This window comes from Ixodes scapularis, unplaced genomic scaffold (genome assembly GCF_016920785.2).
Source record: "Ixodes scapularis isolate PalLabHiFi unplaced genomic scaffold, ASM1692078v2 PGA_scaffold0__279_contigs__length_252992795, whole genome shotgun sequence".
NCBI lineage: Eukaryota > Metazoa > Arthropoda > Arachnida > Ixodida > Ixodidae > Ixodes > Ixodes scapularis.
This window is the reverse complement of record NW_024609835.1, coordinates 5353875-5367007: the sequence shown is the minus strand read 5'-3', so window position 1 is coordinate 5367007 and position 13133 is coordinate 5353875. Positions and strand designations below refer to the sequence as shown.

The 13133-nt window shown below is 47.2% G+C and overlaps 1 protein-coding gene across 1 annotated transcript; it reads left to right on the top strand.

Annotated features, from left to right (window-relative positions):
- The first annotated feature begins 296 nt into the window (after positions 1–296).
- LOC8034383 lies at positions 297–9272 on the top strand. Its single transcript, XM_002409039.5, has 3 exons — positions 297–857; positions 6070–6285; positions 8538–9272. Exons 1-3 carry the CDS (start codon positions 670–672, stop codon positions 8692–8694), a joined length of 561 nt encoding a protein of 186 aa, XP_002409083.4. The 5' UTR covers positions 297–669; the 3' UTR covers positions 8695–9272.
- Positions 9273–13133: the final 3861 nt, after the last annotated feature.

The following is a 13133-nucleotide window of genomic DNA, read 5'->3' as shown; positions in this document are numbered from 1 at the left end:
AATTTGAGGCTTTTTTTTAAGTCATTTTTTATACGCTCAACGAAGCGCGACGTTACCCCTGTAAGGTGACAAGCCGCAGCGCAGAGTACTTCTAGAAGTTTTTTTTTTATCTACCAGTGGACATCCCCGGAATCCACTCGGTAAAAAATTCAGAACGTTTCGCATTTATATACATGCCCATCAGCTTTGAAAGCCAGTGCTGGCAATCTTGTGAACTTTACGCTTCCTCCAGAGGATAAATATGCCCACGAAGTGTAATGCATTTTAGAAGCTGGCTGTTCACGTGAAGATAAGACAGCAGCAAACAATAGCGTTTACGCGGCCGCCTCTGCGAGGTCGCATATTCTTCGATAAGTGCTTGAGAACAACAGGCACCCGAATTTAGGGGAGCGGACTGCGTCTTGGCTGCAATCTACGAACTGATAACACTCAAAAGATATAACGACGACGACTCATTTTTGGTAACAACACTTTACGAAACGCCCCAGCTTTGGTATCCGGTTGGCTGTGCCTCTGGCCCCGCAGTTGTGTGTTGCCCGGCACGTGGGAAAGCGTTTGCTCGGCATCCGTGATAGTGGTTGGTCGGTTGTTTTACTCAGCAAGCGCCGGACAGTATCGTGGGGTTCCCTGTTTGAGTGAGTGTTTTACGAGAAGTATCTGCGAAGTGGCATGGATTCATCCGAGGAATCTTCGGAGATTTCTGACGGGAGCAGCGACGACGACAACAACATCCTTCAGGTCGAACTTCGTCAGCGGGAGGCCATATCAAGGGCCTTGTCGAAAGCACGGAGCGCGTCCTGGCTCTCTCTGGAAGACGTCGAGGAATCCCGGGACTACCGGCTCGGAAACACCATCTGGTTGGCATTTTGAGTTGTCTCGTAATTCGTGCTAAGATTGAAGCTTGGGCCAGTTTCGTCGTGTCTAAAACGGCGAGCACATAGCGCACACAAGAGACAATACGGAAGAAAATAGCGCCGTATGTGTTACACTTCTGTGTTATCTTTTTTGTGCGTTTTCCGCGACGTACTTATGGAGACAAAAGCGTCGCTTTGGGGGGCCTTCTACTAGAGCGCCTTCATGCAGACATGCTTGAGTGGTGACATATCAGCCATTTTCCCAGCCAATCGTTTCTTTGTGTCTTTTGAAGTGCGTGCAGTCCGGTGTGACTCAGCTCGAACGCGTAGCCTTGACTAATGCTGAGATGCCATTTTGACGTCGAACGCCGGTAACCACGATGCTGGTGGTTGACCTGACGGCCCTTCGCAGCGAGTGCAATGGTAAACTGCGCTGCGCTCGGCGTATCGCGACGATCGTTTCGTCGGCATGCCCCGCGAGGGTATACCCGTCTCGCGGGGCAAGTTAGAGAAAGTACGAGCGGTAGGAAAGGGATGCGGCCGCGGACTACCGAGTTTGCGGGACGCATTTTATAGCGGAGAGCGACGACAGTTTTCCACCGTTGTTTACGTTCGCGCACGCCTCTGCGTCGGCTTTTGCCCGTTCGCGGTGTAGATGCCCTTCGCCTTTCGCTACATAACGTCGTTTCCAGGCTTCGAGCGTACCTTCGGGACTCCCGGCCGGGTACGGGCGAGTGTCGCGCCACGAGCCCGGCCAGACGGCGATTGGTCGGCGGCTGCCCCCGTGTGCAAACTCGCCGAGACGCCGCCGCCGGGGCATCCGCTTGTGCCGTCGCGAGACGGTAACCTTTGCAAGGAGTGAAAGCATGCAAGCGAGCCGGTTAAGAAACGTCATAATATAAACCCCGAGACAATGAGGGTTGTCTCCGTTCTTTTATTTATCCTTGTATCAGGGTTTAGATTATTACGGCAAACTTTCGTTGTTTGCCAGTACTTCATAAAATCCTAACAATTTTTCTACAAGCGACTCCTAGAGCCGCTCGTAAATTTTTGTGGCGACCACTTTTTTTTCTGTTTTTTTGCGACACATTTTCTTGCGTTAAAACTTAGTCGGCGGCATTTTGAAGCTTTCTGCTCGTAGCGCAATCGCGCCAATGCCTAACAATTAATTCCGCTAGTACTGGCTAAATATCATCGCCGTAAGTTCGGCTTGTTTTTGTTTTCTTTTCCAAGTTCACATCTAACACAACTATGTACCTTTGATGAAAGTATAGCGCATGTCAGCGCATGTCCGGGCAGTTAGCGGCATCCTGCGCCTTGGTAAGCGCATCCCCGCGGTGTGATGTCCACCATCAGCATGGCGCAGGGCCCCGTCCTTCCCCAGCGTGACGTCACGTGCAAGGCATGTATAAGTGGCGCACTGAGCGCGTCACCCGCTGGCCCACTCAGTGCGACAACTGTTGACTTCACCCTGAGACAGATAGACCTTCCACGATTGGCCAAACGTGCTATATATAACGTCGGGATTGTGATGAATTCTACTTTCATTAATGGAAATAAGAAAAATGCCAGACCGTCAACTTTGAAGGAGTTGGTGTAAGGACAAGACGACAACAAGCTTCCACCATGATTTTTACACACACCGTCAAAAATCTCGCTGGCGATCGGTAATCCTGGTCATGATGTTAAAAGATATTGAGTCATTGAAACATCTCATCGCCAATACTCACCGTTTTAGGCTTGCCATTTGTGTAGATGCACGCGCCTTATTTCGTGTATATGGCTTGCGAGCGACCTGTATGATCCGCGTGTCTACATCTTCGCTAACCTATCTGGCTTCTACGAACCACAAACATCGACGCACGTAACAGCAGAGCCATTCAATAGGTCACGAGGCTGTCCTTAATGCTATGGAAGCGTTCCGTTCTTGGCCAGACCGCGGCAGTGACGTCGACAAGGGGGCAGAGAGCCACTTATCTAGCCACCACCACTGTGGGTCTGGCAATCAAAAATATTTTTTGCAATTTCAAACCCACCCTTAAGTAGCCACACCTAGCTTTCGGCGACGGGTCATTGCAGTGAACCCATCACTAGAACTATTGAATAACTATGAATTACATTGTTTGTATCCTCAATGGCGCACAGTTGTAGACAATGCGAGCTAAAACGAGGGATCGACGACCGCAAGGAAACTTCCTGAATTTTTTCTTTTACGAGTAACGACAACCAACACGCGTGATGAACCTCTTTCCGCTGGAACAAAGTGGGGCCTTTCAGTTGCTGTGCGCCGCCGTTCGCTTCCTAAAACCTCCACCGTCACGCAGTTGGGGCTTCAAAAAAAGAATATAGGGTAACGGTGCAGGCGATATGGTGGATATTAGCCGTGTTGAAGAGGTAGAGAAGCATCAAAACGTAGAAGAGATGTCGTCTTGTCTATTTTCTGTCTCTTTCCACTTTTTGATGTTTCTTCTCTACCCCAGCCTCAGGTTAATAAACACTGTTGAAAAAAAAAAAAAAAAGACTTGTAGGGAGCAACAATTGTACGTTATATCAAAGAACTTTCAACGAAAGATACCGGTAGTGCTACCTCGACTCAAGAAGTTGAACTAGCAACGAAAGATTGCACGCGGACGAAATCTGGTGTGTAATATTCGATAATAGAAAACGAGCGTGTTGGTAAATACATACGAATATTTGAAAGGATAAAACATTGAGGACGAGGACGGAAACAGGACGTCTTTCATTGAGCAACAACATAGAATGGCACAAACTATAAACCCCCCCCCCAAAAAAAAAAGAAAAAAAAAAGGTTTCAACGTTATCGCAGAAGGAAATCAGAAAATTGGTAAGAAGAAAAGGGAATTTACGATAAAAATAAAAATTAAAAAGCATTGTCGCCACGACGGAATACCAGTAATCTGGTTATCTCTGGTGCAAGATATTCGACCTTTGTCATTGTCAGTGATAAAGAAGGTGCAGAATATTGTTGTTGACAGTCCCAAATGGAAATGTACTATAGATATAAAAGTTTAAAGAGCACTAGCGTCACGACGAGGTGTCAGTAATCTAGTCATATCTGGTGCTAGGAATTAAACATCTGTCTTTGCCAGTGATAATGGAGGTAAAGAAGTGTTGTAGTTGACAGTCCCCATGGCAAATGATTCAATGATTTATCTCCCAAACCTGCTGTTGTGCCCGCTCAGTATTCTAGTATCAGAAAAATAAGGAGTACAGTCATCGCACGTGCGGCTGTGAACGACGATTGGGTAAAAATACTCATTTTAAGCATTTGATGCTTCCAAGTTGAGTTCTCTGAGTTGGTGGTTGACGCATCTCCGAGTTTGTCCGATGAACGGACTACCACAGCTAAGTGTAATTGAATAAACTTTTCTTTCTTCGCACTCTACGAACTTTTTGGCATGTTTTACATTGCGCCCTCTGACTGTCGCTCCCATTAACTTTTTTACACATCTGCTTTCTGTTTAAGGCGCATACGACAGGAGAAAACAACACTAGTGTCGAACTTGGTCGCGATAGATCTTAAAGAGTGCGCGGAATTGTGCATGTAGGGAATCACAGCGAAACGACCTTTCTTTTTGGCAACAGCTTGCGGAAGTTGGGGTCTGAGAATGAATCTATAGAGGGTGGAACGAAGGAGGTCTGCAAAAAAGCCTGCTTTTTTAAACCTCTTAGGCTGCTACTTGAAGCTAATTTAAGAGAAATTCGTACACGACTTCGCGGATGAGGACTTCAAAAGTGACCTCACTATGCCTTTCTTAACTGACTTGGAATGAGCACTGGTGAAGGGGAGGACTGACTTCTCCGATCTCTGTTGGAAGGCCCGACAAAGACCTGAGGAATGAGGATGTAACCGTAAATCCAGGAATTGAAATCCTTCCTTTGAAGATTTTCCCGCGTAAAAGTTCGTCCCGCTGCACAGTCTTTGAAAACTTCAAAGATGCTGTCAGCGGACGCAAAGTCTGGACAAATGACCAAGTAAGCGTCGACATACCTAAACACTAGGCAACCCAGAAAGGGCTTCGATGGAAAAAGATGGCTGCGGTAAACACCGTGTCCCCGTTCCAGCAGCCATTTTGACCCTGAGCGAGTGGCATCCCCTAACATTCCTAGATAAGAGCCGCTCTTTATTCGTGCATCCTATAAGTAGCGATAATCTTTGAAGCGCCGACTGCGTGACAATGCAGGTTTTTAGGGAGCCAATGGTGGCGCGCACCAGAAGACTGAACTAAATGACTTTTTCTTTCGACGAAATATGCTTCGTCGTTCGTATTGGTTGTCGGTACACCCGCCGGCCATGAAGGTGAACACTTTACCTGGTTTCTTGTCTGTTTTACGGCTCCCTAAAGCTATATTAACTCTCAACGACTCAAATGGTAAGTGGCTTGGGGTCTAAACTTTGCGTCCTAGCCCTCTTCTGGAACAGGGCTTGTTCCAAAACTTGCAGGAGCGTCAAAAACAATAACAGGGCTGTTTACCTTCATATCGCTCGCGGGTGTACGTGTAAAAGAAGTATCAAGGGGCTTTAAGCACGATCCAAACCAACGCTTCGTTTTGCGGCTGTAGTTCGTGCTCGCCCCGGATGTGACGTATTTCGTGACGTCGCGCCGGTTCTTCGCTCCTTCCGGGCGCGCATAAAAAAGTTGGTTGATTTCAACTTCTTTCTCAACGCGCACAAAAACGCGCGGTGACGTAGTAGGGCGCTCCTGTGTCCCGGCCAATCAATGGAGGGCAAGCTAGTTCCGGCTCCGCGTTTCTTTGTTGTCTGGCCGGCCAGTCTGTCGCAGTTGCACTTTGCTTGCTTGCGAGTATGTCTGCATCTGTGAATTTTCCCCCCGTTTCCGACGCGAGGAAGGTGACCGCCAGAGTGCGCTCGCGCCTGCGTGCGCGCGTGCGCGCTTGCCCGAAGCTGGCCCGTCCAAACCAAAGCGCACGGTTCTGACTCAGAAAGCTCTGCCGGAAACAGCAAAAACGTAACGAAATACGTCACATCCGGGCGCGCCACCATTCAGCCAATTTTGTGGCTACCGACAGGATAGCGCTCCATTTGAATAAGTCACCGTTCGCGTGGTCCGGAAAACTTTGGTGAGCATGGTACATAACGTTTCTATTCAACGGCTTTCTGGTAGACTTTTTGTACTACATCCGTAGAGCGGTTCGAGACTTCGCATGAAAACATGCACCTACAACACTGCAGGTGCATGTGTGGCCACTGCAGCCGCATGTCGGTGGCCAGCGAATCGACGTGTTGCCTGGAGATTCCGGAGGTGGCCAAGGCGGTCGGTACCCACGGCTGCATCACCCTGCATCCTGGCTTCGAGAGCGTCTGCCTAAACTTGCACAGCCTCCAGGTGCCTTTCTACTGGTGCATGGAAAACCAGCCGAAATACCTGTGTGGCCTGCACGAGCACGAGTAAGTATCGATATCAGTTACTAAGAGATTTGGACTTCGATGCCTACTTTTAATGCGAAAGCATTATTAAGCTACTACTTAAGATTTACAGCTATGTATATTCTGGCCTCCTAATGCACAGTAGGTATGCGCAGTACACCATTTCAGCTCACTGTGCTCTCACCCCATTGCGTCGCGCGTATGCGGAGCGGCAGTACGCACTCCTTCACATTCGCACCCTCTTCGAAGAACCTAACGACCTTGACGTTGTCCTCGTCGTCGTCCAAGGGGTCGCCCTGGAGGTCGTCCTTGGGCTCACCCTAGAGGTTGTGCTAGACGTCATTCTTGATGTCCTTGACGTCATATTTGAGGTCTTCCTTGAGGTGTTCCTAGAGGTCGTCATAGAGCTCATCCTTAAGGTCGCCCTAAATATCGTCTTAGCGGTCGTCGTAGATGTCGTCGTTGACGTCCTTCTAAATGACGTCGTGATATATGATGTCGTCCTAGACGACGTCAAAGACTGCGTCTCGGACGATGTCGAGGGCGACGTCCTAGAGGATGAGGTCCCGGATGACCTCAAGGACGACCTCTAGAGTGATCTCAAGGACGACAAGGATTTACAGTCGTTCTAGAGGACGACGCTAAGTGTAGCGAGGACTTCCCCTGCTAAATTTAGCGGAAAAGTTTACGCCACGACCTATGCACCATTAGGTGTGCGGCATTTGGCTACTTTCGGCTCATTTTCCCCGCTAAATTTGGCGATGTGCAACGATAAATGCTATAGCATTGATGCGTAATCACCCCTGTGGCTTCTATGAATTTGCCTCGACAATCAATTTGCTTGCAGCCCTGTAATGTCTTCTCTTCCATATCAGCGGGTGGCGTATGTCGGCGTTTATTGCGATGGAGTCGCAAAAAATCGAGAATATTGAACAAATATGAAAGTGCTTGCGCAGAGTTTAAAGCCTGAGCACGATTAAACGGGTGTAGTATAGCAGCTGGCAGCCGAAGAAACGCAGGGTGTCGTCAGTCCCGAGCATCTTATTAGGTATTTTAGCAAACCGCTATCGTGTTCCGCGTACACTGCACTACTAGAACCTTTGAAGCCTGCTTGTAAAGGTGCCCTGAAGAGGTTTTTCAGACCTCCTATAGATGGCGGTAACTCACTCTGTTGGCTCTAAGCATCCTAGAAATGCCTTAATCATGACGATACGCGGCCGATTTCTCTATTAAAAAGCAGTCAATGATCGCAACACACCGAGGTCATTTCCGACGATGGAAGGAGCAGATTCCAAAACCAGGACCACCGTCAGCCAATAGCGAGCGAAGGATCCTCGCTCCTCCGGTCGGTGGAACCGCGGACTGATATATGGAATGCGCGCGGCTCTTTGCCCATACAGCCCGGACTACCGTTCAACGCAGCGAACGCGCGCTCGAGAGCTGACGACCGAACACGTCGCCTCACCAAAAGAAAAAAAAAAATATATATATATTTATATATATATATATATATATATATATATATATATATAGTGCGTTGTTTTGAAGACTATTACTGCAGTATGATGTTCCCTCTCCGCGAAACATGCATCTTTCGACTACTTTTCTTTCGTTTATCATCCACAAAAGCATTCACGCTTTGTAATAACAGCGTTTACAATCTTAACGAAATGTCACGTTTTCATTGGTCACATGTCGTCCTGGCTGCCGGAAAAATGCTCCTCCCATCGCCGGCGATGACCTCCGTGTGTTCGATTTTTTATTGCTTTTTTAATAAGAAAATAGGCCACGCATCGTTATGATTTATGGACTTCTATGATGCTTAGAGCCCAAAGATTTTGTTATCGTATTTAGGCGACCTCAGAAACCTCCTCAGGGCAGCTTTAAGCGCGCGCCCGGAGTGACACCGACCGCGGGACGTGCGCTTAAAAGCATACCTCAAAGGCTCCAGTAGTACGGTACGCGGAACACGGTAACGGTTGGTTAAAAGTTCCTAATATGGGGGATCAAACAACTAGAATCCACCTTGAACAAAAAAGAAATGGCAGGTAATAAAGAATTTGTTAAACTTGTTTATCTGCTGGTTACATTAGATCAAAAAGTGTTTTTTGGGGGTCAGTATTGACCAGAGGACTAATAACAGCATCAAACTTAAAATGACAGGAAGTCAGCCAAATAGAGCAGTTGCCTTCGGGCAGTCTTGCACCTCACAAAATAGTACAAAGAGCGTCGACAATGTTTAGGTCCAGAAACATGCGTGAACTTTGTTTCAGGCAATACAGGAGAATAGCGTACCGCCAGTTCACCCGCTGGGTCTGGCACCGCCTGGGCAAGTCCATGCACCGACCAGTGCCGAGCTGCGTCACCTCCAAGATCCGCAAAACGCTGGTCCCAGAGTCTGAAGTGAGCTGGGCGTACCCAAGATTTTGAAGACGGCTCGCCATAACCGCACCTTCACCCGACTGCGTTGCTAGCTGCGATTTGTCTTAGGGCAAATGGTCAGCACTGTGTACGCTTCTTGGCACGCATTAGACGTTTAATTGTGTACTGTACCGTATCTACATTCTTCCGTTTTGAGTATACAATTTATTCTAATAATTTGTGTCTATCGGTGCTGGCATGCCTCCGTAAAGCGTAATTTTTATATTACGTTTTCTTTTTCGCAAAAAAAATGTTTTAATGTGATGCGACACGCAATGAAGTACCTGAATGCACGCGGCCTGGTTGCTCACGTAACGATGGCTACACCCGTAATTGTATTAGTAGTTGATTGCGTTAAAGCGAAAGATTAGTGTTAGACAACGTATGATGCACGAAATGTGAGCCTTGCGCGTCTTCGTGTTGATTCATAAGCCATGCTGCAGTACATGCGCGTACATGTCTACTGAATATCCAAACTTTAATACGCACGCAGGCAGATACATCGCATGGCTGTGCGTGCATCCATTCACATGTGCCGTTCGCGAGTTTGATTTTTTGTAGTTTTTAATCAATGTTTTGCACCAGTGTTCCGTGAATACTCTTCTTGTTTTTGCTTGTCATGACATCCATCGTTTGTAATGTCCAGGAAAGGACCATTGGGTTCTTTTCTTAGCCAACTCGTCTTTATATCCGAACACAATGTTTCAGCCCATCAAATAGCTACAAATCACGTGTGTTAGAAATAGCCGGTTACGACGTCTCGATCAAGAATATACGAAAGCACATGGCCATCATGACCGCATCTTCAACGTATTGAAGCTGAAGGCCGTCGTATATTACTTTTTGTGGCCGCCGCACTATAGGTATATTACCTCGCTCGTAGCTTCCCAGGTTGTTCTTGTTTGTGCCGCCTTGTTCAATGAATACATTATAACAGCACGTTGTCAGAAAATAAATTGACACGCTGAAATTGCCTTCTTTGTTTTATATCGCCCTCTACTCTCCGTAGCACCACTGGCCGTGATGGTACTTTAATAAATTTTGCTTTTTTTTTTCTTAATAAGCATTGTCCACACGAGAAATTAAAGCTCAGGTTAATTTCCTTTGGAATTCGTAACACAAAATTAACTGAAAATGTACCTTTTTTTTCTGCATATACAACGAAGTTTTATCAGCATCACGTGCATAATTCGGGTAATATAGAAAAAATAGAGTAACTACGCGTATTATGGTTTTGGCGCACATGTATAAAACAAAAGCAAAAATTAAACCTGCAGCTGTCTTGGGGGATATAATATATGCGCATCATTGATTGGTATCCTCTTTCTCTTATCGAGAGGCAAGGCTGATCCTGAAAGTCTGAAATGCCAAATCAATACATAATTAACTGGGACAACATTCCCCGGGAAAAACGCACAACAAATTGCGTTTTTTACAGGGAGTACTTCGACGGTATTGCAACACTACAAAATACCACGATTAAGTAGGCTGGTGTTTCCAGCATCAAAAGAAAATGCGTTTTGTTTCGACTGTATTGCCACGCGGCGACATACCACGATTAGGGAAGCTAATCGTTCCTGCATAGAAAATGAATCGTCCGATCGTGTGCTGCATAATCCATGCCTCCACCATCATTAAATCGATTGTCAAGAATTAATACAACCCTCCCAATTTTCCTATATTGAGAAAAGGGGATTCATCAGAACTTCCAAGGACATTGCAATATTTTCCGGTACTTCGAGACTCAAGAACCCAGAGAATTCGCAGCGAGTCATCGAGACGGCACAGAGGTAAGGCTACTTGTCGAGCCGCGGCCAAACTTCATGCTCGTCACATCATATACAGAAGACGCGGAGATTCTCTGCACACACCATGCATTTGTTTTATGTTTAAGCGCTGTTTTTGTTGAATTGTATATCTTACTTTTGATTCACGTTTTACTCACACTGTCGCCTTGTTCCACTGAGTCCTACGCGAGCCATATTCTTTGACATCAAATTAATAGCTGCAAAAGCATTGTCAACAACAGTTAGATACTTCTTTTTTTTAAGTATGGTGAAAATGACCGCAAAAGTGCCGACACGCGGCGCGGCTCTGTTTACCAGCACGGCCCGAAGGCCGCGCATGCGCGGAAGCTATGTAGGCAGAAGCGGCCAGGCTCTCGGCGTTTTCGCCATTGCGTTGTCTGGCGTGCGCTCGCTGTTGGCGTTGTAGAAGCTCTTCTATAGCTTTATTTGTGCGTCGTATTTCCTGCCAATGTATGTCGTGTTATGTCCGACTATTTCAGCTCGCTGCCTAAGCCTGAAGGGCAGCGGTATCGAGACAAACTGTGCGTGGGCGACGTTGCCTTCGACGATCCGTACGCCGTAAACAATTGGGACTGCTGGAGTTCCGACGTGAAGCTGCTGCCACCGACGGTCATTTTCTCACGCCGTAGTTTATTTAGTTTTTGCGCCAAGCGTGTTCACGGCCGACACGGCGCAGATGTACAAGTCTCTCGAGGCCTACAATTACTTCGAGCCGGTTTCTGCGCTGCTGGCGGGATCAGCAAACTGCGGATTTGCGGAAGCGTATTTAGTAATCGATTACATACACACAGCGTCCTTCGAGTCAAGATGTGATATTTTTCTTAGGCTCATGACCACAAGGCACGACAAGCGGTAACGCTTTTTCCGTTCTGTCACCGATCTCCTTCTGCTTGGTAGCACGGGCGTAGCGGGCCTCCGACGAGCGCTTGGCCGGTGCTTCGTGCGCGAACACCGTGGGAAGAAAATCTCGGTGGTCTCGATCAAACGATGGTTTCTATTCACATAAGCCAGCCTCGGGACGGAGTTTGAAGTGGAAGTCACACTTGCCTTCAAGAAAGTGCTTGCCGCACTAACGGTCTTCCGCGCGAGGCGACCATTCTTTTCGATCCACCGATATTATCCACCTTGTGCTCCTTTTAGAGCCCGCCGGGAACTTGTGAACACTCACTCCGCTACTTTTACTGTACATTTCGGTGCAATTAACGGCTACGGAGCTTTGCGGCATGCTGAATGCTATGATGCCAATGGAAAACCGTGCGCCTTTCCGCCCACATCACCCGGTTCTGGCGCGATCGCAGCGCCGCCGCAGCTCCGTGACGTCAAGCCCGCTTGTCGGTGAATACTGTTAAACTTCGTTAAACCTAAACGTTATCTATTATTTAATTTAATAAAGCGCGGCAAAAATCAGTAACTTACTTTAAAGATACTACTCTTAAAAACCCCAATGCGTAATATTATTCTTCTGAAGCAGTTGGACTGTTCCCTACATTGATAGTTCTGATGTGCGCTGGTTGTTGGCGCGTTTATGCAAAACGACAGTCATACCTCCTTCCACGTTTCACTGTAAACTGAGATTAGTATATATGGTATCGCAGAAAGGAGAGCACAGTGCTGAGGTGGACAGCTGTGCAAGAATGGGACTTCTCCGCATGTTCTGCTGTTGCCACGCTTCATGAGTTACGCCACTTCACTTACCATCACACGTGTATTTTTGTCTGCTTATCCGGAAGCACTCAAAAACCTCCCGTCACGACAATAATGATCGAATTTTACGTATGAATCAGCTACGGGAACACCTAGTCCTTCACGCGTGCAACTTCACAGCGCCTTATGGGAGACTCGGTCACTACATTGTCCCTTTCTTACACTTTAACACGTATTGTACTGAAGATTTGCACGATGCATGCAGCATTGTATAATCATCGTCAGAAAGAAAACGACAGCGAGGTCCTTCGATTGTTCTGCTTCCAGCGCGAGTTTCCTACCTTCTAGACGCTTCGGCATCTCGAGAGCTTCGAGCGTGCATGCGCAGTCAGAGCACGACAGAAGGCATCGAGCGCGTGCTGGAGGCCGGGCGTGAGAAAGAGATATGCCCTGCATTTCTCATCCTGTCAGGCACTGCCTCTGTATTTGTTCTCCTTATGCTTAAGGTAATTCGCTGAAGTAACCCGACGTTATGCTGCATTTTGTGGTGTTACCGCAGGAAACCACCGTGCGTGTTACGTGCTGTGTCTTTTCCGGCTCATATCGAAGATGAAACGTCCTGATTGGCTAACATTCTCCAAAGCCTCGGTATGGCTCATCTGTATCGTTGGATTTCTGTACCAGGCGTCGGACGTAATTGAACTCTACAGGACATACGGCTTCACTGTCACAGTCTACGAAGAGCTCCGACGGAACATTCGATTCCCTGGCGTCACGGTATGCACGGAGAAATGGTAAGGAGCTGTCATCTATGAAAAATAAAACTATTCCTGATCATTGGTTGTTTAATAAAGAAGCGGCAACATTTGTTTTTGTGCTCGCCTTAAAAATTGTTTATTATTAGTTAAATGTTTGTTCATCTGTTGGAAAATAAAGATAGTATCCCTGCCAATGATGTCATCTCTGAATCCCCAGGTCTCAACGACGAGTCCTCTG

What these genes read in the sequence shown, in the direction of transcription:
- LOC8034383 (XM_002409039.5), top strand. Translation starts at nt 670, where the DNA reads ATGGATTCATCCGAGGAATCTTCGGAGATTTCTGACGGGAGCAGCGAC. An exon ending in CGGCTCGGAAACACCATCTG is followed by an intron (nt 858 to 6,069) that starts GTTGGCATTTTG and finishes ACAACACTGCAG; the next exon opens with GTGCATGTGTGGCCACTGCA. An exon ending in TGTGGCCTGCACGAGCACGA is followed by an intron (nt 6,286 to 8,537) that starts GTAAGTATCGAT and finishes ACTTTGTTTCAG; the next exon opens with GCAATACAGGAGAATAGCGT.